General features: G+C 38.6%; 1 protein-coding gene across 1 annotated transcript in view; it reads left to right on the top strand.

Moving 5' to 3' along the window:
* Positions 1-22,648, top strand: part of GFRA1 (GDNF family receptor alpha 1) — a 132,731-nt gene extending 110,083 nt beyond the window's left edge. Inside the window, 2 exon segments of the mRNA XM_068198171.1 lie at positions 19,557-19,613; positions 20,324-22,648. Of these exon segments, the coding sequence (XP_068054272.1) occupies positions 19,557-19,613; positions 20,324-20,485 (219 nt within the window). The 3' untranslated portion in view covers positions 20,486-22,648.
* The last annotated feature ends 792 nt before the right edge of the window (positions 22,649-23,440 follow it).

Genomic DNA, 23,440 nt, shown 5'->3' with positions numbered 1-23,440 from the left:
ATTCCAAGCCTCTCCCCCCATGAAAATATGCCTTTGTAGTGTTTTCAAAACATGAACCAGTGTGGCCAAAAGCTTTTTTATATGCTTAGCAGCTGAGCTGAAATTTTTCTAAAAGGCAATATAGCCTGAACGCCGTGAAAAGTCAAATTGCAAGCATCAGTCTCAGCAGAGAAAGACAATGGCAGAGGAGGGCTAAGGAAATGGCCATTGAGATGCAACAGGGCTGCATATTCTAGTTAGTGGGTTTAAAAATACAGAAGGAAGAAAGAGCAGGAAGTGATTGATGAGTATAAATTGCCATTGAAAGAAATACAGCAAGCGAAGAGAGAGCAGGAAGTGATTGATTAGTATAATATGCCACAGAAATGAGCAAATACCAACCTCCTGGGGCTGTAAAATACAGGGCACTAACCCAATCTGCCAGGAGCACCACCGACTGAGCAATTTTTGATACATTTCTTTCTGACTTGTTCAGAATGGTTATATGAAGAGCAGGAGTGCGCCCGTGGTTTTGTTGCTGTGTCATGTTCACCTGCACAAGCAAACCTGGGAATCAGAAAGGTGAATGCTTGAAGAAAATATGAGATATTTTTTTGTTTACCTGTACTCAATGTTTACTTAAAAAAATGTGTTGAAGATTTGAACTTTAAAATAATATTTATTTTAGTGATGCTGTTTAGAAGTTGTTCTTCATTTGAACTTACCATTGCTATGAGAATTTGCAATTCATCCTATTAAGGGGCATTGTCTTATTTCAGGTTGATACAGCAAAATGTTTATTTCTGATATCTGCTTATTTTATGTTTACATATGCATGGATTGTGTAAGATACTCTTTTTTTCTGTCCCTCAATTAAATCAACATTCTATCTTTGCCAGGAAGATGCTTAATTTATTCAAGAATCTTCTAAACTCTTTTTAAGAACCTGACTTCTAACAGAATTTGCTAAACAAAGTAAATAGTAGTTAGGTTTATACAAAATGCTAACTTTAATTATATTTGAAGTGCTTGACATCTTGCAAAGAATCCTCAGCACCATATAAAAATAACATAAAGTATTGTGAACAAAAGGAAGATGAATTCCAACAGCATGTTCCTTATACAGGCAGATTTTATTAAGTAATTGCCAGCCCTATCTTTTTTTCTGGTGGCTTCACTCTGATGTTTTCTGTTTAACTGACATATATGTTAATCCTTCATTTTCAGTCATAACTTGCATTCAGTATGCCAGTCAAAAATTGATTCTGGTCTTCCAGTCTCATGTTCTACCCCCACTGCCTGAACCATCATGTGGGATTATTTGAAAGGGACAAAAAATGAGTTTGGATGTGTACTCACACCATGTATTCTTCAAAAAAAAAGGCTGCCTTTGCATTTAGGAGAGATGGATAGATCTGAAGGATGATAATGAAATGAACCTCAAGTGATAGATTAGACCATTTGTTCCTGGGTCATTGCAGAGATAAATAAAAAACTCAGACTTCCACACTGGGTTTTCTGTAATATTTTAAAGGATGTTTTGCAAAAGACAAAAATTGTAGAAGTCAAGATGGTTAAGGACATTTAAGTAAATGTATGCATCAAAGTCTTGCTGGCTAGCTCCATACTTTGTTTTCCTATATTTATTATGTCTTGCTCTTGCCTTGGATGTTCAGCATTCAAGGAGAAATTAAGGTTTTTGTGCTTTTGAAGAATGTAGCAATGGACAGATATAATGGAGATACATGACCCTTTGGACTGAAGACAAGTCCAGTATGTAAATGTTGTTGTGCTCTCAGCAGCAAAATTTAAAAAGTATGAGATAGAAATTGAAAATATCAAATATTTTGTGGGGAACATGGGAAAAGAGAAATCTGGATACTTAAATATATCAATTTTTTCTATTTTCATCTAAGATTAGCAAGTGTTTATAGCAGATGTGGGTCATAATGCAAGCTGCTCTTCCATAAATTCACGTCATACTTGTGATTTAAAAAAAAAAAAAAAATTATAATGGTGAATCCTAGGACAAAAACAGGAGAGAGGGCTCATATTACTCTGAGGAGAGCAGGACTTAAATGTGACTGAGACTGAAAATGACTCTGCTTTTGCCATGTAGATCTGTCTGTGCAGACCTTCAGCACTGTGCAGGGAGCTGCTAATCTGCTGGGTTAAGTACCCTCTATAACTGCTTAATGTTGCTTCCCAGGTGCTAAATACCGTTATTCCAAGGCATTATGGAGATGTTTGGAGAGGGTTAAAAGCTCCAGTGTAGCATTCTGAGGATCAGGACACAGCAGGTGTGGATCTCCACAGGCTGGTAATTGGGTGGTGGATGAACATAAGCAGGAGGAAGCACAGGCAGCGTGTAGGTGAGGGAATGGCACAACTGCTGAGATGGAGCACTGGGGTAGAGACAAAGCTTGTTTTATCCCCTGAGCACCACTGTTTACTCACCCATACACCTGGCACCACCTTTCCCCCATCCCTCACACAGCCCTTGAACTTTTTGTGACATACAAGCACTGATTTGTCAAGTGCCCTGCCTGCTCCATCCCTTGGCAAAGTCCTGCTTGGACCTCCTCCTTTGGGCATTCCAACTACACAGAAGGATACAGTTTGGGGCAAAAGATGGACAACAATATGAAACTCTCAATGCTGTGCCAGAACCAAAAGAAAAGAGAAAAAAAACCCAAAAACAAACAAGACTTAATATTTTCTATGAAAAGATTTAAATCTACCTTCTGTATTTCCAGGATTAGTTGGCATAATGGGGAGAGCCTGCTGTTACAAGTGATTTAGAGAACACTTATTGGCAGCTTTTCTGCTAAAAAAGCAATGTCTTTAATTTGCTTTAGTGGCAAGTCCCTTTTACCTAAAGAAGTCTTGAGTGCTTTGTGTATGCAGATTAAGATCTGACAGCCAGGACTAACTTAAAGTTTTCATCTTTAGTCTTACACTTCTAATTTGGAGAGCACTAAATGAAATTCTGTTTGGCCACAACAGATACTACTTTGTCCATTGATTTCATTGACACTGGTTTCAGCAAGGTTGATCCTTGTTTTCTTCAGCACCATGCTGGAGTGGGTCCTCAGAAAGTGTGGATGTACAATTCCCTGAGACTGTAGTCATTTACTGCATGACTCTTGCAAGATCCAGAGGAGGTGAGGGAACCATAATGGAGACGTGTTGGGGTTTTCAGTCTGTGTGCAAATCCAGGTGTTCTCTGGCAGGAAGGCAGCCCCAGCCCAGCTGCCTTGCTGTGCAGACAGTGGATCCCAGTGCCACAGGCTGGTTTGCAGGGAATGTGCCCAAACACCTGCGTATGTTCGTGGTGTGGTCGTGTGGGTGCTCCCATTCAGAGCAAGACTGAGCTTTTCACCTTCTTTGCCAGAGAGTTTCAGGACCACACAAGATAGGCTGTTTTCAAGTTTGTTAAAATCCTGCTGAAGTTAAAGATGTGATTCATACAGCTGATCAATGTCTGTGTGCAGGGAGTCCTTTGCCTCCCTTTTGAACAGAGAGGAACAGTGAGGACGTAGCCATGGATCAAACCCAATAGCTCAGACACATCATATCACTGTCAGTACTGCTATGAGACATCAGCAGCCAGGAAAAAATTGTTCTCATTTACCAGGCTTGGTTGAAATTCTGAGTTGAACATCAGGTCCCCTTACAAGATCAGTTATGATTTGTGGAGTGAAATAAAGGCTAAAACTTTACAACAGGAAAGTACTCACATCTCTGTTGTTATCACCAGTGCTTAACACTCAGTCTCTTTGCCATGGAGATCTCTCTGTAAGACTGGACCTTATATTTAATGATCAACACTCTTGATTTTTAATGCTTAAAGTTGGGTGTGTAATAAACTCCTGTTCCTGAAAGACAGTGACATGGTTTATGTTGCATATTAGAATTACAGTTTAAATTGTGTTTTTTTGATTAGCACGCTTTTCATGAGACCAAAATATTGTGCATGTATACTGCTGAAGAGCATAATACTTCAGAATTATTTCATCAATGATAAAATATTTTATGGTTCATTTAAAAAAAAAGTTTTAATAGTCTGAGCATCTTTAGTGTATTATAATAATACAGCACTTTATAGCAGACTGTAAAACTCCAGACTACAGTTTTAGGAATTGTGCAATTTTGTTTTATAGTTTAATAATTGTTCAATTGAAAATGAGTGTGAGGTTACTAAAAACCAATTTAACGACTTAAAAAAATACAGCTTTCTGAAACTGTACTACATACTTTTACAGAAAATTGAAATTTTTTTTGACAGATTGTAGTTTTTATCCTCAGAAAGAATTTTGCAAATTATTGCTGCTAAAAGCAGATTTGCATTTGCAGTGTTCCCCTAAGCTACAGTTGTTTCTGTGTTTCACATGAGTATCCTCTTAGAAGAGTACAACAGAAATACAAAGTGCTGGAATAAACCAGAAGCAGAAAATTGGATCACATCAGATAAGCCAAATCAAACTATTCATAGTCCTTGTTATTACTTTACGTGGTTCTTCATCATATTGAAGGTATTCCTAATGTCAGCCAACTCTAGTTCTCAATCAAACACCTAGTCCATCATGTATTTCCCTTTTAAAACAGATAGCTCACTATAGTCTGCAAAAAACAGCCATAAAAAGGAGTACAGTATTATAAATTAATTTTAAGGCATAACTACTACCAATAAAAATTCTAGGTCATTGCATTGTGATGGTACATGTTTAATCATATTGTCTTTGGAAGTAGAGTTCAGAATATATTGTGCCTTTATGGGACCTGACAAAGTGCTTTGTTTAAGACATATTGTTTGCTATTAGCAAATATTAGGGTTTAGTCATGGCTCTGCTCCCATCTGTACTTGCTGGAGTGAAAGAAGCTCTGGTTATGGCAGCAGGCTGACCCTGTTCCCAAGCAAGTGTAGGCAAAAGTGATTTTTCCACCAGGTTTTTAATGGAACAGAAATCAACAGTAGAAGCCTTGCAATCAAGAGCAGAAGCCTTGAAATATTGGAATAGTTTGTGTTTTTTTTTGTTTTTTTTTTTTAAACAGGATTAGCTTTTAAGGAGTCTGTATTATGCACCAAAATCCCATCATACTAGTTATTTCAGAAATTCATAATGAAAAGGTAGTCTTGGCCTTAAAGACACAATTAATTGCTGTTAACTTCATTGCAGCTATCACCTTACAGCCTCTATTTGTTCTGAAAACCACATAGTGTATTTGAGTGCTTCAGAAACAGTAACTAATTTACTACTATAAACTATGTTAATGCATTAGGTTAGCCTCAAAAAATATATATATCCACAAAGATTCATGAGGAAAACCAATTTAAAAGGCTTTATCAGATATAAATATATGAGATAATTAATACAGTTGTCAATAGAGAAATGTTTCTTGTTAAAGTATGAAAATAGCTCAGCAGTTGCCAGAATAGATCAAAATTTAACAAATAAAATCTTAATCAGTTCTGCCATTTTTGCAAAGAACTGTTCTTTCTTAAGTAAGGATCTCACAAGACTTCTGTAATTGAAATGTACTTTTAAACACTTTTATTGAAGTGGTATTGACAGTTTTGTATGATGGCTTAGGACAAATGACTGTGGAGGCTGAAAATTTCTGGATAGTGGAGCATTTTAGTCACAGATGCATTGAGTTTTTTGAATTACCTGCCCTCTCTCTCGTGGAGGGGGATGGTGCAGTGGGGTAGTTTAGGGGAGCAGGGCAGCAATTTGTTGTACAATCTCCTCATTCCCTGGAGGGGAAGGCTCACTAACAGAGAGGGACCTGATGAGTTGTGCACAGTCCTGGTGCAGGGCTTTGTCTTGTCTCTGGTTATGTTCCCTGAAATCCCCAGAGGTGGGAGAAATGTTCCTAGATCCTGGAGTAGGGGCGTGGGGCTGCCTGCCCCAGAGGCTTTTCCCAAAAGCGTTGTTCCCTGAGATTTCTGTGACTCCTTGGGTGTATGGGTGGGTAGAGAAGAGCTCACAGAGGGGAACTACATTCACATTGTGCTATAATTTTCTCATTTACTGTCACCCTTGGTGGCTCTTAAAGTCTTGCAGACACTACTGGACACTATCTTAATGATCGGCACTTTGTTTCCATAGATGAGCTATCTATTTCCTAGAGCACAGCAAACCTTTTTTGGGACAAGTGGTTGATCATATTTTGTCTAATCCTAGAAAAAAGTGTTGATTAGAGTTCATGCTCTTACGCTCACTGGCATATCCACATCTGAAACTTCACTTCCAGTTAGCCATTAGTCTTCATTAGATCCTATTCCTGTCGGTTTTTGTTTGGTTTGTGTGTTTGTTTTGCTATTTTTCCTTTTGTGTGGTTTTTGTTTGTTTGTTTTTTTTCCTTGTGGTTTGGGTTGTTCTGTCCTTTCTTCTTGCAGATCCATTCTGTAATGTTTGGACACTCAGCTGCCTCACAGACTTAATCTGCTATGACATTTATTTATGTTATTTTTCTGTATTTCCTCTCATGATTTAATGGCTAAATGCAGATTCAGGGGGGAAAAAAAGAAACACCAAAATGTACACCAGGCTGAGCTGGAAGGGTGTTGGGCCTCTACGGTACTGGAGTAGTCTCCATGCCATCACTGGCTGGGCTGCCCTAGAAGGCACAGTGGAGAAGGGCAGAGGGGGGTTGTGGCTGTACTGGGCTGCAACTGAGATTGGAGTAAGTCTGCATTTTGATTTGGGTAAAATGTCTGAATCAACCCTGTTTCCTTATCCTTGATTAAAGAGGATACGTTGCCTTCCTCTGCCAACAGCAAGCCCAAGTACCTGAAGTATGTTTATGCATATAAAGTAATTTGATTTTAAAGAGGCAATCACACAACCTAATCAAATTCTGCTTTTGTTTATACACTTGTAAAAAGGGAATTACTCCACAGTTGTGTGTATTGCAATTATCCTTAAGTGTACATTGTAATTATCCATTACCCCTTACATGTATGCACACCATTCTTTGATATTTCTGTGTAACCCAGAGACTTAACATTCTTAAAAAATAAACTACCCAGACTCTCAGTTGCCATGTGGCAGATATGATCAAAATCATTTCAGGAATAATAAAGAAGACTTTTTAGGAATAGTTTCTTCTGTGTTACCACCAGCAAATGAAATACAGAAAAGCCCAGTGGAAATCAGAGTGCAATAATAAGTAATCATTCTAACCCATACCTTGCTGACGAAATAGCTGCAAAAAATACTACAGTGCTGAAGAGCTAAATTTTGGAACCTTTTCCATAGCATTCAATAATTTTTCAAGTAATCAAACCAAGTTTATAGGACAGAAAATTAAACACAATCTTTTAACCAAATTGGCTAATCTATACTCTTAATTTAAAAAAAATTAATGACAACAAAACAGCTGAAGAGAAATTTTTGTTCGACGTTTACCCTGTCTGCTCATTTTACTTGGGGTCTTCACTGTACATTAGTAATCAAATATTGGGAATAAATCACACCCTTTATCTCCTACTTTTTATGCCCATGACTCCTAATCAGCTATCTTACGTGAATAACAGATCTTTATGTTGCATCAAACCATCTCCTCTACAGTATCTTTCCATTTTCTGTTGAGTTCCAGAACATAGACGCTGTCACCCATTTCAGCTCCTTGCTGTCAAAATCACTAGGAGTTCAAAATGTTTATTTTGGTCAGTACTTTGCAGGAGAGCCTGACTGTTTCACACCAAATCCTGTTCCCAATCAGTGGACTTGGCCTAATAATCCCACCTCAGGTTAAGCTCTGCGTGTTTAGCTCTTTTTATGAGTCACGGGTAAACAGACTGATGTGCATAACATAGAATATTTTTCATAGGTTCACTCAGCATGTTTCCTAAAGAATTACAGGATTATCCTCCCTCATGTCTTTCTTAAAACAGAATTAGGTATTCAGGCAGTAATTTATTAAATGCTGCATTACATGGTGCTATAGTTTTTTCCAGACTGACATTTTCAAAAGCCTCAAGAAACCTCTGATTCAAGGCAAGTTACACATTACCACATGACCCTAAACATTTGGATGGTCTGAATTCATCCTCAGATTTGAAATGTGTGCGTTTGAATTTTTTATGTGCGTGGCAGGTAAGACATGTACCAGGCAGGCTCTAAAAAGCTACCTGCAGCCCTAAGTACCTAATTTGTGCAGAGAGTTGGATAAATGGGCATCTAAATCAGATGTGCACAGACGAAAGCAAAGCAGTTACAAGAATCTGTGAAAACCCGTTCCTAAATTTGTGCCAGCACAAATGTAAAAAAATATGATTTGATCAGAACTGTTCTGATGAACAGTGTCCAGTATGGTTTTTACAAAAGCTTACCTTCAGCAGAAAAAGTGGTGCATTAACAGTTGCATGTATCTTGACTGGTCTATAGTGATTTCTGTGCTGGAGTGCTGTCCTGCACACCTCAGTCACGTACACACTGCAGTTGTCTGGTTCTCAGGGCGAATTTAGGGGTCTGTTCCTTCAGGGACCTAGCTGCTTGTATACAGTTTCAGAATCCAAATGCAAGTGCAGTGGAAAATAATTATCCCTTTGTTCATAGTGGTTTTGAACTTCGAGAAATTCTTGCAACTGTTTGCAGAATCATGCTCTCATCAAGCCCATGTTAATTTTGATTAAGATTTCATGATTATTCTTAAGGACTCAGTCATGAGAATATGCAGAGAAGAAATTCAGATTGTTCTAGGCACAACTAAACAGGTTTAGATAAAAAACACAGTCTGTCTATACCCAGAGAACAGCTTAATTAGAATACTTAGGAATAATTAATTAGGCAGAGGCTTTTCACCTTCAGGCTGGTGGCTCATGTTATATTTAGTATTTAGTATCAGTGCAGCTCTTTGGTAAGTGTCCTCAGAGAGAGAGCTCTGCTCTCTGGGAGCTGAACTGAGCCCATGTCACAGGGACAGCCCCTAAAATGCCAGTCAGACTGGCTTATGTCCCTGTAACAGGGGACTGGACTCTGGTGTTCCATGGACATTTAGAGAGAGCAACTGGCAAAGCTTCAGCTCCACGTCATCTCCAGAGCAGCGAGACCCATCTGCTCATACGTGCTCTGCAGGCCCTCGTCCATCACCTGCTGCCCTTTGTTCTGTGCAGAGCCTGCTGGAGTGCAGCTCCATTCAGCTGTGCACAGCATCTCAGCAGTGGGATGTCTCGTGCAGCCACTGACTGGGAGCAGCGCAGTGATCTCTCAAATCCCTTCTAAGGATGCTGCTCTCAAGCACTAGAGAGGCTTAGCCTGTCCTGGCCACTGAACAAGGCATCTCTTCAGCCCATTTAATTCACTTCTGACAGCCAATAGTGCAGTATCAGCACTGGTGTCCATACACAATAGCATATGTTAATGTACAGTAGGTTCTGTCTGCATCACACCCATCCCTCGTTTCTAGCAATGCTGTCATCCCTGTGACTTCCCACCCTCTGATCTGTAGATAGGAGCAACACAAGAAGCCATACTGCTGCTGTGGTTGGCACACACACAGGTGTATTTTTTTTTAATGCCTCCTCTCTAGATACTTGGTGGCAGTGTATTGACACCGAAACTTGCTAGGAAGACAAAGCTGATGCTAGTGAGGGATTAGATGCATCTGAGTAGGTAGATCACAAAAAAAAACCCCTCACTTGGTCTGTTTTCTACTTGCTGCAGCTCAGTCCAGAACTATTAATAAAACCATTATGCACTCAGGGAAATATTTGCTGCCAACCATCATCAATCAAGATTCTCTTCAGATAGCACTCCTAAGACGTTTTTCTAGGTGAAATTTTATAATCTCTCCGAGTTCCACTGAAGGATATTAAAATACAGTAGCGCAAGGCACCTTCAAGATTTTTGTAGTGTTTGCAGTAGATTTGGAAAAATCTGAGCCTAGAGTGGGACTGTCCCTTTTTAACACAGCAGCTCATCTCACAGAAAAGGAAGGGAGGGGCATAGGAAAACATCCTGCGTGCTTTGCGACATTATAGTCCTATACCCCATTAATTCCTCAGTCTCTGATGAAGTGCACTGCCTGAGGTGCAAATTAGTGTCACTTTTGTGCATTGAACCTGTCCTGTTTAGAGAAGTGCTTCAGAACCACCTCCTCATTTCAGAACTACTACAGAATAGTTGGCAGTATTGACCTGAGTCACATTAAACAAGCTACCTTGGAATTTAAGTCTGTATGTCCCATTAATAATCCCCTCAACTATCCAGATTACCACAATATAATTCTTCAAAAAGTAGGCAGACTAGTCACAACTAAGCTTCTAAAGCTACTTCCAGTTTAGTGTGGAAACATTTCAAAATATACCCAAAGTGATGTTGATCTGCATTACTGACATTATTAGCATTCATCTGTTTTTATTTTCCAGCTTATTAAATGTAAACATAAATTTGAGCCTTCTGTCCTTCTGTGAAGAGCTTGTGGGATGAAACAAAGAAGGATTTATATCCTGTGAATACAATTTTGCATAATCTGGTAATCATTTACATAATCTGGTCATTATAGGCATGGTTTTGTTTTAGTAGGGTTATAATTGGTAAACATCTGACATGCATAGTACTTTTTTTGTGTCTAAGAAACTTTTTTCAGTGATGGAAAAAAATCCTCCATACTTCTTCTCAAATTTCAGGCCATATATGCAGATGATATTAGGAAATTGCTTTTGATTTCCAGTTGGTGCTGCCTGGCAAGTGGAGAAATTCCTGTTGGTGTTGTGGGATCAGAGCAGTAGAAATAAGGCACCTTTCAAATAATGCCATGACTCTTCAGAGATCTCTTAGAAGAGTTTCTGTGCTTTTTTGAATAGCTTCATTAATTACAGTGTGGCTGTTTGTGAGAGCATCATTCATGTGTAAATCAGGGATATGAGGAAGGCCACTCTAATGCCATCCATTAAAGTATGGTCCACTGTAGGATAACCCATTAAAGAGAATTACTGTCAGGGTTTCACTGATAGTATTTCTGAGAAGGGGTGATTTTTCTTTCCCTCACTCACTTCAGCAAGGGGAGAATGAATGTTGGATGCTACATCAAAGTCTCTCACAAGTATTGAGTTTTGAGATCCATTTTGCAGGGGTCTTTTAATAACATTTAGGAAGCTGACAGGACAAACCAAGGTGTAGCTTAGCTAATGGAGATCTGTGGATGAGACCAATTGGATTTTTTTTTCAGTCATGACTTAAATCTGTTGAAAAATATACTTTTCTTAGAAAATAAAATGCCAGTAATCCAAATTGTATGATACTTATTCACTTTTTTTTTTAGAAATTAAAATGCCTCCAGAATTATTAAACAAGAATGCTAGCAGTGAATTTGAACACCTTTCTGCAGTCTTCTAAAGGCTTTTATTTTAATGAAAATAAAAATAGGTTGTCATAGACATTGCTACCAGCTATGCTTGAAGTTGTCTTACATTTCATATTAAAAAAGATCTAAAACATTAATTATTTGGGTGAAAATTTTCACATTATGTGTGTGGTTCTAGCTAAATTCTTGAGGAATAGCTGCCTATCAAAGCCACAGTGCACCATAACCTCTTTTTTTTTTAAATACTCACCTTGCTAGAATTTATTCCACTATTAAAAAAAAAAAGTTTTCTATATTTTTATTGTAAAGGAACTGAGACAAGTACTGCAGCAAGTTCACTGCAATTGCAGCCCTGCCAGTTCTGAGGATGCATCTGTGCACCTGCAAAATTCAGCTACAGGATTAGAGAAAGGAGTGAATGCTTTAAATTTTTATTTCAGTGGCACTTCTGGAGAGCAGATTGGGCCAAAAATGCGAAATTCCCTAATTAATCCAAATCACAGCTGTTCAAGAGTGGATTATTTTAAAAGAAAAGAACTACCCTCTGAATCATGCCATGATTTAGTGGGACTTGGGCACACCATCACACAACTGTGGAAATTAATACGCTGGGCTTGAAATGTGCAAACTAAACAGAGGCAGGGAGGGCATGGGTGGGTGCTCAGCTGGTTTCTTTTACCTTTTCGTGCAAGGCTGCCTCACTGTTAGTTTATATTAGCCTTTGCCTCTCTGTAATTGCAGGAAGAGTCACTTTTTACCTGAAGTGTTCTCTCCCTTTTAAGGCTTGCTGCGTTTTTTGTCTCTCTGTAACCATGCCAGTACTCACAGTGCACACGTGCATTCACGTATTGTTAATAGAAAGTCCTGAACATTTTGTGGTGCTTAACAAAAAGCAGATGTTCACGGTCATTCCCTTGCCTTCCCTTTTAAAATTGATGAGTGAGGGCAGTGCTCAGAAAACCAGCAGTAATGCCGGCTGCTCAAGGTTGGCATGGCACGAAGGGAAGCTTCCTGTCGTGCTGAGGCTCAGACTGGTGTTCAGGCGAGCTTGCCTGGTGTTCCCTTCCAGCTGCAGAGCCACAGAGCAGCACCCCTGCTCCTGCTTCCAGGGCACAGAGGCAGAGCCTGACCTTGTTTGCTCCATCCCTTCACCTCCCACAGCTCTGAACTGGGAGTCTCATGAGGCCGAGCATCCCTGCTGAGCTGCCCTTCTGCAGCTCTGCTTTTGGCTGTGGAGGCTCCCTCAGCAGAGTCCTGGCTGCACTCTGTCCTGCTGTGTGATTGCAGCGAGGGAAACTCCAGTGAGCAGCAGGCTCAGGGAATTCTGCTGCCCTGGAGCACCTGGAGGTGTTGATGCCCTGCAGGAGCCCTGCATGGGTGCGGTGCCTCTTCCCAAGGCTCACTAGCCCAGGGCAGGTCTGTGCTGCTCTGACTGAGCCGCTGTGCTCCCACAGCAGCCCTGGCTGACAGCTGCTCAGGGCTCTTCCCACCACACTCCAGGGCACCATGGCTAATCCAGGAGGCAGCGCCGTCCCCTGCTGCCAAGCTGAACAACTCTGTTCCTGTCTTTGGACACGTGATTTTCTTCAGGTGCTGGTCAGTATGCAGTGGCCAGATGCTATCTGTACCTGCTGTCCATGGCACTGGGTTGATCTCTGTGGTGAATGACTTGAGAAATGCATTTTAATGATAAAATCCAAAACAACTCAGTTTTGGATTACGTGGATGTTTAGTTTTATAACTAGAGAAAAAACTCAACAACCTAGGCAGCCTGAGATGTTGAGATATTAACCTAATAAAACTTATTCAGTCTCTGCTTTTTAGCATTCTGTTTCCTCCTCTGCATTTTGTAATACAAAAATATTTGCTTGCAGCAAATCCATAAAAAGACCATATTAGGAGAATTGCATCATATCCCCTAAAAATAGGAAGGAAGAATCTAGGACTATAGAAATTCATTTTACGTAGCTAAATGAATGACTGAACATGAAAACAAAGTTGTTAGCAAGTTACTGTACTGCCATGAAAGGTAAGTCAGCTCAGTTGTCTTGGCTGGGTGTCATATTTTGTGCTGTGCTCACTGGGAAACTAATTGCTTGAAATAAATATTTGAAGATCTCTGTGTCTGGTCCTTGTAAGCTGTTTGATCAGTTTGGTGTTTCTGATAGGATCTGTTTTTTATAAAACCTTGCAGATTGCTGTTAGGCAATTTTTGTGCCATGTTATCCTAGCCAAATAAGTGCAGTGAGATATGGAGCTTAATGAGGTCTCATGTTTATTAACATAAGGATCTGGGAAAGGTCTAGCAATAATTAATATCATATAGGTCATCCTTCCTTCCTTCCTTCCTTCTTTCCTTCCTTCCTTCCTTCCTTCCTTCCGGGAGGATTACTTCCAATTCTTACCCCTTCAATCAAATTTTCTAACAATTTGCAAATCGAAGAAGCAGAAGGGAGTTTTCCCTCTATCCATATCAGACTTTATCAACTCTTCTGCCCATTTCTTTGATTTCTGAAGTGGTGTCTGCTGCCCTGTGTGTTTCCGTCTGCATCTATCAGTAGCCCCAAGTGTCTGCAGTGTCTGTGAGACCGAAGCTGTTTTGAGTTGTTGTTCCTCTGCAGTCTGGGAAGGAGATGCTGTTCCCAGCCCGCCTGGCCCTGGCCAGAGGGACTGGGTGGTTCTCCCTCCTTGGTGACTGCAGAGCTGCAAAGCTGGCTTTAGCACATAAAGGACCTACCTTTGTTCCAGCCCCTCTTCCAGAGAACTCCTATAGACCTTCTCTTTCTTGGCCAGAAAACATACTGCCCTGCTTTAAGGTTGCTCTCTGTTTCTCATTTCTCATGTTTAAGTCCTCAAATCGAGCAAGAATTTATTAATGTTGAGGAATAAGGGGAATGCTGTAAAATCCCCTCAGTGTGTGTTTTCCCAGTGCATATTTGGGCACCAGGGGATGCTTGGTTTACTTTATTTAATGTGTCTCAGCTGAAAATCTTGTGATTTGCTTCTTTCTGTGCTGGGTGTTATCTGTGTAGCTCTGGAGCATAGTGCCAGTAACGTCTTCATGATGCTTGTTTCTAGAAGATACTTTCTTCTCCCCACAAAGTGACATGACAGAACTGTAGTGCTTTTATGCAGAATGACAACTGATAATTTCATGCCCCGAGCTTGTGTCTTGAGGGTTGATTCAGCAGAGAGGAAAATAAAAAAATAAAAAAAAAAAAAAAAACAAAGCAGAAAAAAGAGTTGGCTGCTTTGTTATAGGACAGTGCAGAGCTGCTTGTTTTTATAAAACAAGCTTAAATAGCTCTGCACTCTGGCTGGATGGTATGGGTTTCAGAATTACCCCGTGCTGAATTGGATCTTTATTTCACTAGCCTGTGTCTCTGACCCACACTTTTCTTATCTTCCCTGTTGAAAGTAATTATACTCCAGTGTGGCAGAGTACTCCTGTGCTAATAAGAAAATACTATTGTCAGTTGTGATAGATGCACCATCCACTTAGTGAGCACAGAAGAGTTAAACTGATTGCATTTTTACAGTCTGTATATTTCTCTGCTTATTGTTTGTGTCCTGCTGTTGGGGAAAGCAGGTTAGTTGCATAGTAAATCTCTCTAATCAACACAGGAGAAGAACAAAAAGAACAAACACTCATTTGTTACAGCTACTTTAGAAGTGTGGTCATTTGAAGGATGCATTCTGGGAGATTTGTCCCTCTTCTTCAGAAAGGCTTGTTAATATGGGCATAACTAAGCAGGATCTCAGGAGAGGACAAGGGCTCACTCATTAAAATCAGCTGTATAAACAGCCTACCTAGCAGATATCTATCCTAATGATGCTTCTGTTGCCTCTCCCTGTCCAAGCAATACATTCCATAAAGCCCAAAGTGGGTAGCTAAAGAATGGGGCTGGGTTCTGAATTTGGGTGCTCGCTCTGTGCCTGTTTGCATTCAGAGCAATGCATTCAGCTCCCTTTATATCCTTCTCCTTCCCTCCATCACATTAAAGCTCACCTCCATTTGGAGGCATCCCCAGGCAGAACTTTTCCTTTCTTTGAGTAACAGAAATTGATGCTGTAGTGAACTTATAAAAGTACTGCTGGGTGACAAGCCACAAGTGTGTGTACTGACTCCTGGTGAGACACTGCTGCAGTGTTTGATGCTTTTATTAACCATGCAGTGCTGGCATTTGCAAAAGCTGGATGCATAATTGCAAGATTGCATTTCTGGGTATAAATTCAGGGCTGTAGTGCCTGCAGAGGATGAATCCAGAGGGATTTGGGGGATGGAAAGCAGGGAGTTGTTTTAGGAGAATCTTATGGTAATTATTAGGTGCAGGGCAAGAGAAGAGTAATTAGGGACATACAATTAAACTCATCTAGGATGCATTGGGATCAGAAGGAAACATGGAGGTCCACAGAGTCTTCTGATGGAAAAATGTCTCTATAAGCAAGATTCCTTTTTCTTTTCAGAAAACCACTAGGTCATCTGCTAATCCTGATTTAACTCTCTTTCTAGGAAAGAAATAAGTAAAATTTTGCTTCTCATAATGAATTCTTTTTTTTGTGGACATGCTGTTGGTTACTCTACCAGCCCCTGACCAAGTCCAATATTTTAGTTCTGATATTGAAAACTAAAGGGTTTTGAGACCAAAAGAAGACTTGTCTTTGACTAGCAGACATGATACTGTAGCTCATCAGGAGGTGCTTAAATACAGTTATCTCTAAATATCATCTATTGCTTGTGCTCTACAGTGAAATTGTTTAATTTTTAGAAAACATAGAAGCTTTAGTGAGGTCAAGCCTGTTGGCTGTATGGAAGCAGCTTTGCCAGTGTAGCTCACATTAATGAATTGCAATTCCCTGCAAAGCTGGAGTGTCAGCCCATTTATGTAACTTTGTTTTACAGACTGAGATATGTCACAGCTCAGTGTGTCATTAAGTAAGTCATTAGCAAATGCTATTTTTCCTCAGTAGAAAAGAACTCATACATCTTTGTTAGCCACTTATTTTAAGCTGATTTTCCTTCACTGTTTTTTTAAAATCATTATTTTTTTTTATCAGCCCAGCCCTGCTTTTTTTTTTTTTTTTATTTAATGATAGAATCCCCATAGATTTTTTGTCACCAGATAAACAGCTTTATATTAAAATTTTAGAAGAATACAAATTTGAATATAGACAACTTAGCCATTTGTGTGTGCTCTTTTACTCCTGTGGAGTTAGGTACTTCCAGAACATTTGAAAACACCTTCTTGCCTGTTTGGTAGGCAAGCTGGATACCTGAGATGGGATTGGCAGTGAATCTTTGGCATCTTGCATAATGAACAACTCTCAATTCCCAAATTAACTGATGGTGCAGTTATTCCAGAATTGTCTGCAGCTGTACGTGATGGACACTCATTTCTCTTGTTTAAATTTTTAGTATAATGGAAGATGTTAGAAAGTAAATATCTGACAGCAGAGGGTATCCTTTTTAATTCAAATGCACACCTCCCAGTCTGGGTCTATTTCCACCAGGGCTATCAGCATAACCTCTAAACTCTGATTTTTTTTTTTTGTTTAATCTCTGATAAGGTGTTACTCACTGTAGCACAAACAAAGAGCTCTGCTAGGTGTAGAGCTATTTCTGCCCAAGACAGGGCAGGAAGAATTTTCCCCTTTGGTTGTAAGTAAAGGACATTCACTAAAGCATTTTCTTCAACATGTAGGTTTGGGTTTTTTATCCCATTATTTGTGATTTAGTGGTGCACTGTTGTATTTCAGTAGTGCAGCCTATGCCAGTATTTCCATTATAACCCATTCTCACAGGTTTATAACTCAACACTAAAAATGTACTCTTCCAATTTGAAACTTGGCATACAATGTCTCATCTCCTCCTCAGAATGACAGTTTTTTCTTTCTCTTTGTCTTCCTCCCAACAAAAGGTTGCATTTTTGTTGTATTTTTAAATAGAAGATACTGTCCTTTCTGTTTTGATAAGAGAAAAGCCTGCCTGATTATTAAAATTGCTTTTCAGTGCTAAGAGAGGGGGACGTTTTAATAGAGGATGGGTGTGAATAAGTGTTGTTGATGTTACGATGTCTACAATAAGTATATGGATGCAGAAAAGTACTACCTTCCAAATGAAAACTAGACAATGTTTATCAAAATGATTGAAAAGGGGTTTTTTTAATGGTGATTTTTTTTTCTAGCCGTCGATTTTACCCTTAAAATAGTGTTGTCAAAGGTAAATACATTTTAGCTCCAGCACTCTATTGTTTTCAGGCGGAATGAAGTAAAAGAAGACTTTACTGCATATAGGCAAAATAATGATGTTTTTCTCTTTACTCATTTGATAAACACAGTATAAAAGGCATATAAATTCTGACTTTGGTGTTTAGACCAACTACCAGGTGTAGACGTGTAGTTAGCAAAGTGCTATCAATCCACAGCAGGTATAAGCAGCAAAGCAGTGATTCAAATAAACAAACGCATGTGGGAATAGAAAAGTTAGCAATAAGTGACAAACTAAGAAACAAGAGGCTTGTATGATCCTTACAGCCGGCACCTTCAGGATCTGAACCTCTGATCCAGAGGCTTTATCTGAAGCCTCACATTCCAATTCAAGGTAGTATGGGTGTTACGGACATAAGAAAGTCAGGATTTAAATCTGGTTTATCCTTCTTTACCTGCCTCCTTGGAGCCAGCCATCTGGGAGTTGACAGATACCAAGTTGCCTTTAAAAGAAGTTTGCTATCCACTACAAACACTGCACAAAGGCTTCACTGTGATGCCTCTTTTTGTTGTAAATTTACTTCTAGGCATTTCTTTTTCCATTTAGACAGTTAAATTTATGCTTACCATAACCACTTTAATGGTACAAATTAGTAGAGAGGGTATATAAGAAGGAAATTTTATGGAGGGTGTTTGTTATTAAATTGAGCTATTATTTTGTCATATATACAAAAATGATCAACATACATTCAGCATGTATTATTACTATGGCTAAGCTGTCTTAAATCCCAACTGTTTACAGGCAGCTTTTTCAGTTGTCTGTAACATGTTCATGTATCATCCAAAGCAGAGAATGTTTCCTAATAAGAAGTTCAGTTCCTTCATTTGAATTCTAAAATGAGTAGTTAGGTCAAAGACTATTTTGTATCCGTTGGCAGAACCAGCGGCTCTCAGATATGAAATAAAATAGCAGTATGTGGAACAGAATTTTTGAGGGCATAAAATCAGACTGCTCAGCACTTCTCACATCAGCTTTAGTCCAGGCATCACTGCCTAAACCAGTGAGATTCTGCAGTGCACAACGAGTGCAGCACTCTGAGATTCAGATCTTCATTTTTTGCAGGAAATAAGTTGAAGGTCCAACAAAACTTCCAGGTGGAAGCACCAGATCTGCCCAGTGCAGTTTTGCTCAGTAGTTTTGTAATCCCAAGGCTTCTCTTACAAGAACTACTTTACTTTAGCACAGTTAACTTTTATAAAAGGGTGCTTGGTTTGTTTCTGGAATGTACAAAGAAAGAATTGATACTGAGAATCACTGGAGTGCTCAAGTCAGCAATAGCAGTGTTTATTGAGAGCACTTTCCACACCTTGGAGATTAGTACTGCCCTAGTAGAAAAGCAGAAAACACCCAGCCCAGACTTAATCACTTGAGGAATGGAAATATTAAACACCTCCTGCTGCTGGACAGAGTGCAGGCTGCTGCTTCCATTTTGGATGATGTTACCTGAAATTCTTCTTGCTTGAGTCAGTGTTGATTTTGCAGCTTTGTAGAAGAGAGTCTCTGGCAACTGTGACATATATTAAAATAATATTTATATTTTTATCATAATAGTTGGGAAAATTGCAAGAATCATTAAGGATAAAATACTCCTGTGTTGTATATTTTCCTAAAACTGAGGTATATCATAGATTATTTGTTAATATGCAGTGGTACTATGGTAATTATTAACTGTCATATTTCATTTCTTCTCATGAACGTCCAGCAGCATTTTTAAGGGGCCATAGAAGAGATAACATGTTCTCTGCAGCTGATGGCACTCATCACTGTAATTACTAAGTAGCCTTAGTTGACTGTTGGAAATTTTGCTGCAAATTCAAATGAGAATGTGAATGTTATTGGAAAACATGCAGTTACATTTGGAGTTTATTTGCTAATAATGTGCAAATCGCTGTCAAAATTATAGGATTATGACAACTGATGCAAATTTATCTGAGTGCTTTGTGCTGCTGGAAGTATAAATTGTACAGGGAATAAAATTTGTATTTTTTCATAGGCACAGAAGAAGCAAAAATCCAATGAATCTGTAGATACAGAGCTCTGTCTTAATGAGGTAAGTGTGGATCTTGGATGTTTCACAGCACAGGTGCCTCCCCATAAGAAAATACATTCCAAGTCAAGATTATCATGGGCTACCTCATGCTTGTCTTGTCAGTTTTGTTGTGTTTGGGTATCGTAATGCATTAAAGAATGATCTCACTTAGAAGTTCAGAGCTGGGCTCAAAGTGTCCTCTGCTGATTTTATATTTCAGTACCTGTATGGTGCATGTTTAGGCAGATGCCATAGTAAACACCATTGCACCTAGCAAGGATACTTATTTAATAATCTACACCCATGGAATAAATTTTATATATTCTTATCCAGAAATACCTTGTCAAACTAATTCATTCTATTGACTGTACAGAAGGTGCAGTTTCTGTAGGGGTCCTGTTTTTACTGTTATAAAATAAACTGGCATGATAAACACAGATCCTTAAAAAAATACTGTACTTTTACACATGGAACCGTTGCTAAAGTAAGATTTTTAAAATATTTTTCTCTTTTTTGAGGTGTGCAGTACTGGTGTTAACTAATTTCAAAATACTGTCATTGCAACATCTGTTTTAATGCCCTTTTTATCATTCAATTAATGAGATGGATATGTAGGTATCAGTGGAGGGTGGGACATGGACAAACAAAAGATGAATTTCATTAAGTAGAATTTAAATGCTTTGCAATGAAAATACTGTGATGGTGACCGAGGAAGGTGTTGTGTCTTGCAGAACGCTCTGGGGAAGGACAACACAGCGGGAGTCTCCACCAGTCACATATCCGCAGAGAATTCCCTGGCTCTTCCCACCAGCTCCTACCTAAGCACACAGCTCACCCTGATGGCACTTGCACTCTCACTCTCTTTGTCCCTAAGCTCATCAGTCATCTTGTAGCTGCATCACAAAAGGACATGTTAAAAAAAAAAAAAATCAAAAAAAAATCTGTTTGCTGTCCTCTGTTGTTTATCTGGAATTCCAGGTCTGGGAGCAAAGCTGAGGCACTCCTGCTAGAACAGTCTCAGTCAGCTGGAATTATTATTTTTTTTCTCTTTAAAAAAAGCTTCTTGTGATATTTAGAGGCTTTGTGAAATACTTGGTGCAGTGCTACATTCCAAACCCAAAAGGCTTTTGGGCATGCTGTGTTTTAAAGAGACAGTGTGTAAATTTGCCTGTAAAGCGACCTGGTTGGATTATTTTAATAATTGTTATTTTAATTCTGGCTTTTACCTGAGAAAGAAGATGACGGTTTTCTTAAAATCTTGTTTATCTCATTGAGTGGTTTTGGTTTTCAAATTGATTGAACTTCAGACTATCAAGGATGCCAGGCTTTTGTCTAATGGTGAATGTTCTCCCAGAGAGTGGACTTTATGAAACTTCTTCATTTGATAAATCGCTACTGATGTTAAACTCTTTCAGTGTGTTAGCATTTTCCTCTTTAAATGTTTACGTACTGTAAGTGATTCTGCGTTCCCTGCTGAGAAGCCATTATAATTCACATACAGATATAATGTATGTCTTTCTGTTAAATTCTCATAGAGTGTGGCGTAGAACCTTCTAACAGTACATTTATCTTTTAATTATAATCATCTAGCCTTAACAAGAGTGAAGATTCTTTACATTGCCAAGATGCAGCCATTGTGAAAGCTTGATAAAGATACATTTCTTTAAATATGAGGAACAAATATTGCTACAGGGTTTCAGCTGTACAGTCTATGGTCTTCTATGCTTCCATTGTGATAATATAGTCCAGTTATTATACTCTTTGTTTAATAAAAAATGACATACAATTTATTTGCTCTGCTAAAACATCATCATCTGTTTATACATACCTGATAATGTCAGATCAAACAGCTACAGGAACTTCATGCCTTACTTCTCTAATCAAAACATTGTAGAGGGACAAGAGGTAGTAGGATATCATTTAAACCGTGTTTTATTTCTTAGAACTGCTAAAATCAACACAAAAGGATGGTTGATCCAATTGCAAGGCAGCATCATGCACATGTACCCATGTGATTGGCTTTTCTCACCCTGGTAGATCCTACCACAGACCTTGGCGTTGCTGACATGATGAACTGTTTGCAAGACCAGCTCCATAAATTAATTTAATGGTTCGGATGGCAGTGTTACCAATACACATGATTTAATGGCTTGGTTCCACTCAGTGGCACTGGCAGCCTGTGCTGGCTCATGATGATTTCCTGCAGTATCCAGAAGGAATTTTTTAAAGCTTTAAATGTCATCAGATAGGCAGCATTTATTCTAAGGGCTGTCTTTATACCTTACTGTGATGGCTTGTTGACTGTTACAAGCAGTTATGTCTAAGTGATCAACAGTAATCAGTTTTTGTTGCTATTGAAGTAGAAGATAACTTCTGCAAGCAAGGAGTTCATCATGTTGAATGTACAGATTTACTCTGAGACTTACACAATTATGCCCTGTCCTGTTCTGAAATGTCCAGACCAGTCATTTGAAATACAACTATAAAGTACAAATTACTATTTTATAAACTGCACTGAGGTTTGAGTGTGCAAAATACACATCTTGCTAAGAGACTATTAAACCTATTGACAAGTTCATATTTTGAGATTTTTCTTGGCTAATAATAAACACTTTCATAAATTTTGAAATTCATTTATGTACTCTTGATTATGGTCACATAATACAGGTTTCAAAGAGATTTACATGTGATAGAATTTTACAATGCTTTGTGCCACTGAACATAATAAATTAGACAATATTACTTTTTAATTCTGTGTTGATAAGAAGCTGCAAATTACTTTCAAAGGCAGCAGAGCTGCTTTCGGAGAAGAGATCTATAGACCATCATTACCAGCAAAGCCCATGTGGTTCCTGTTGCTCTTCTTGTAGAAGATAATGAAATTACTGAAAACTAGTGGCAGCAGAAAAAAGATCATGAGATTCATGATTTTTAAAATGAATCAAATTCTTTTATGTCAAAAGGAGTTGATAGTATAACCTATTGAAATGCTAATGAACACAGCATTGTAATTCAGAAGTCTGACATTATCCAATTAAAAATACTTTCAAAACAAATTCCTAAACATTATGATTATTAAATCCATCTTTGATCCACAAATCTTTCTTTAAAATATCATTTGTATTCAGCACATTAAACATTTTAGCCAGTATCAGGAATTTTAATAATCTCCCAGTATAATATATACTTTTGGAAGATTTTTCAATGTTTGCTTTGGTTGCAGTATCTGTCTTACATCTCATACCAATTATTAGAGCTTTGACACTTTCTGATCCAGAGTAAAAACTATTGATCACTTACACTGTAAATAACAAATTAATAAGCTTCTAATTACAAAAGAAACTGCTGGTTATCTGAGTCAATGAGAATTACCTTTGGAAATAAAATTTACATGTAATAGAGGAAAAAGAGGTGGCTTCTACAGGTAGCCAAAAAAGCTCAACAGGCCACTTAAGCTTTTTGTCCTATAAATTAAAAGTATACTGAAGTCCTAATTAAAAAAAAAATAAATTCCTTATTAAACAGGCAGAAAGGGAAAAAAATACCCTTAGTAGTCTGACACTTTACATGCATCACCATGAAAATATTGGAGGATTTTTCGAAGTTGCATGTGGTGCGGATGATGCCAGTTTAGCATGGTGACCTTGTCAATGCAGTCACATGCTACAGTACTGAATGACACAAATTGTTTAATTTTTTTCCCCTTTCAGTCACTAAAATATCATGTGTTGAGTGCTTAATGAACGAGCTTAGCCTGGGCTTTATATAGCCTTTTAAAAGATTAATTTTATCCATATAACAATAATATAGGGACTGTCCAAATAAAGATGTACATAGAGATGATCTAC

Source organism: Anomalospiza imberbis, chromosome 8, assembly GCF_031753505.1.
Source record: "Anomalospiza imberbis isolate Cuckoo-Finch-1a 21T00152 chromosome 8, ASM3175350v1, whole genome shotgun sequence".
Classification (NCBI taxonomy): domain Eukaryota; kingdom Metazoa; phylum Chordata; class Aves; order Passeriformes; family Viduidae; genus Anomalospiza; species Anomalospiza imberbis.
The sequence above is the reverse complement of the archived record's forward strand: the minus strand, read 5'-3'. Positions and strand labels throughout refer to the sequence as shown.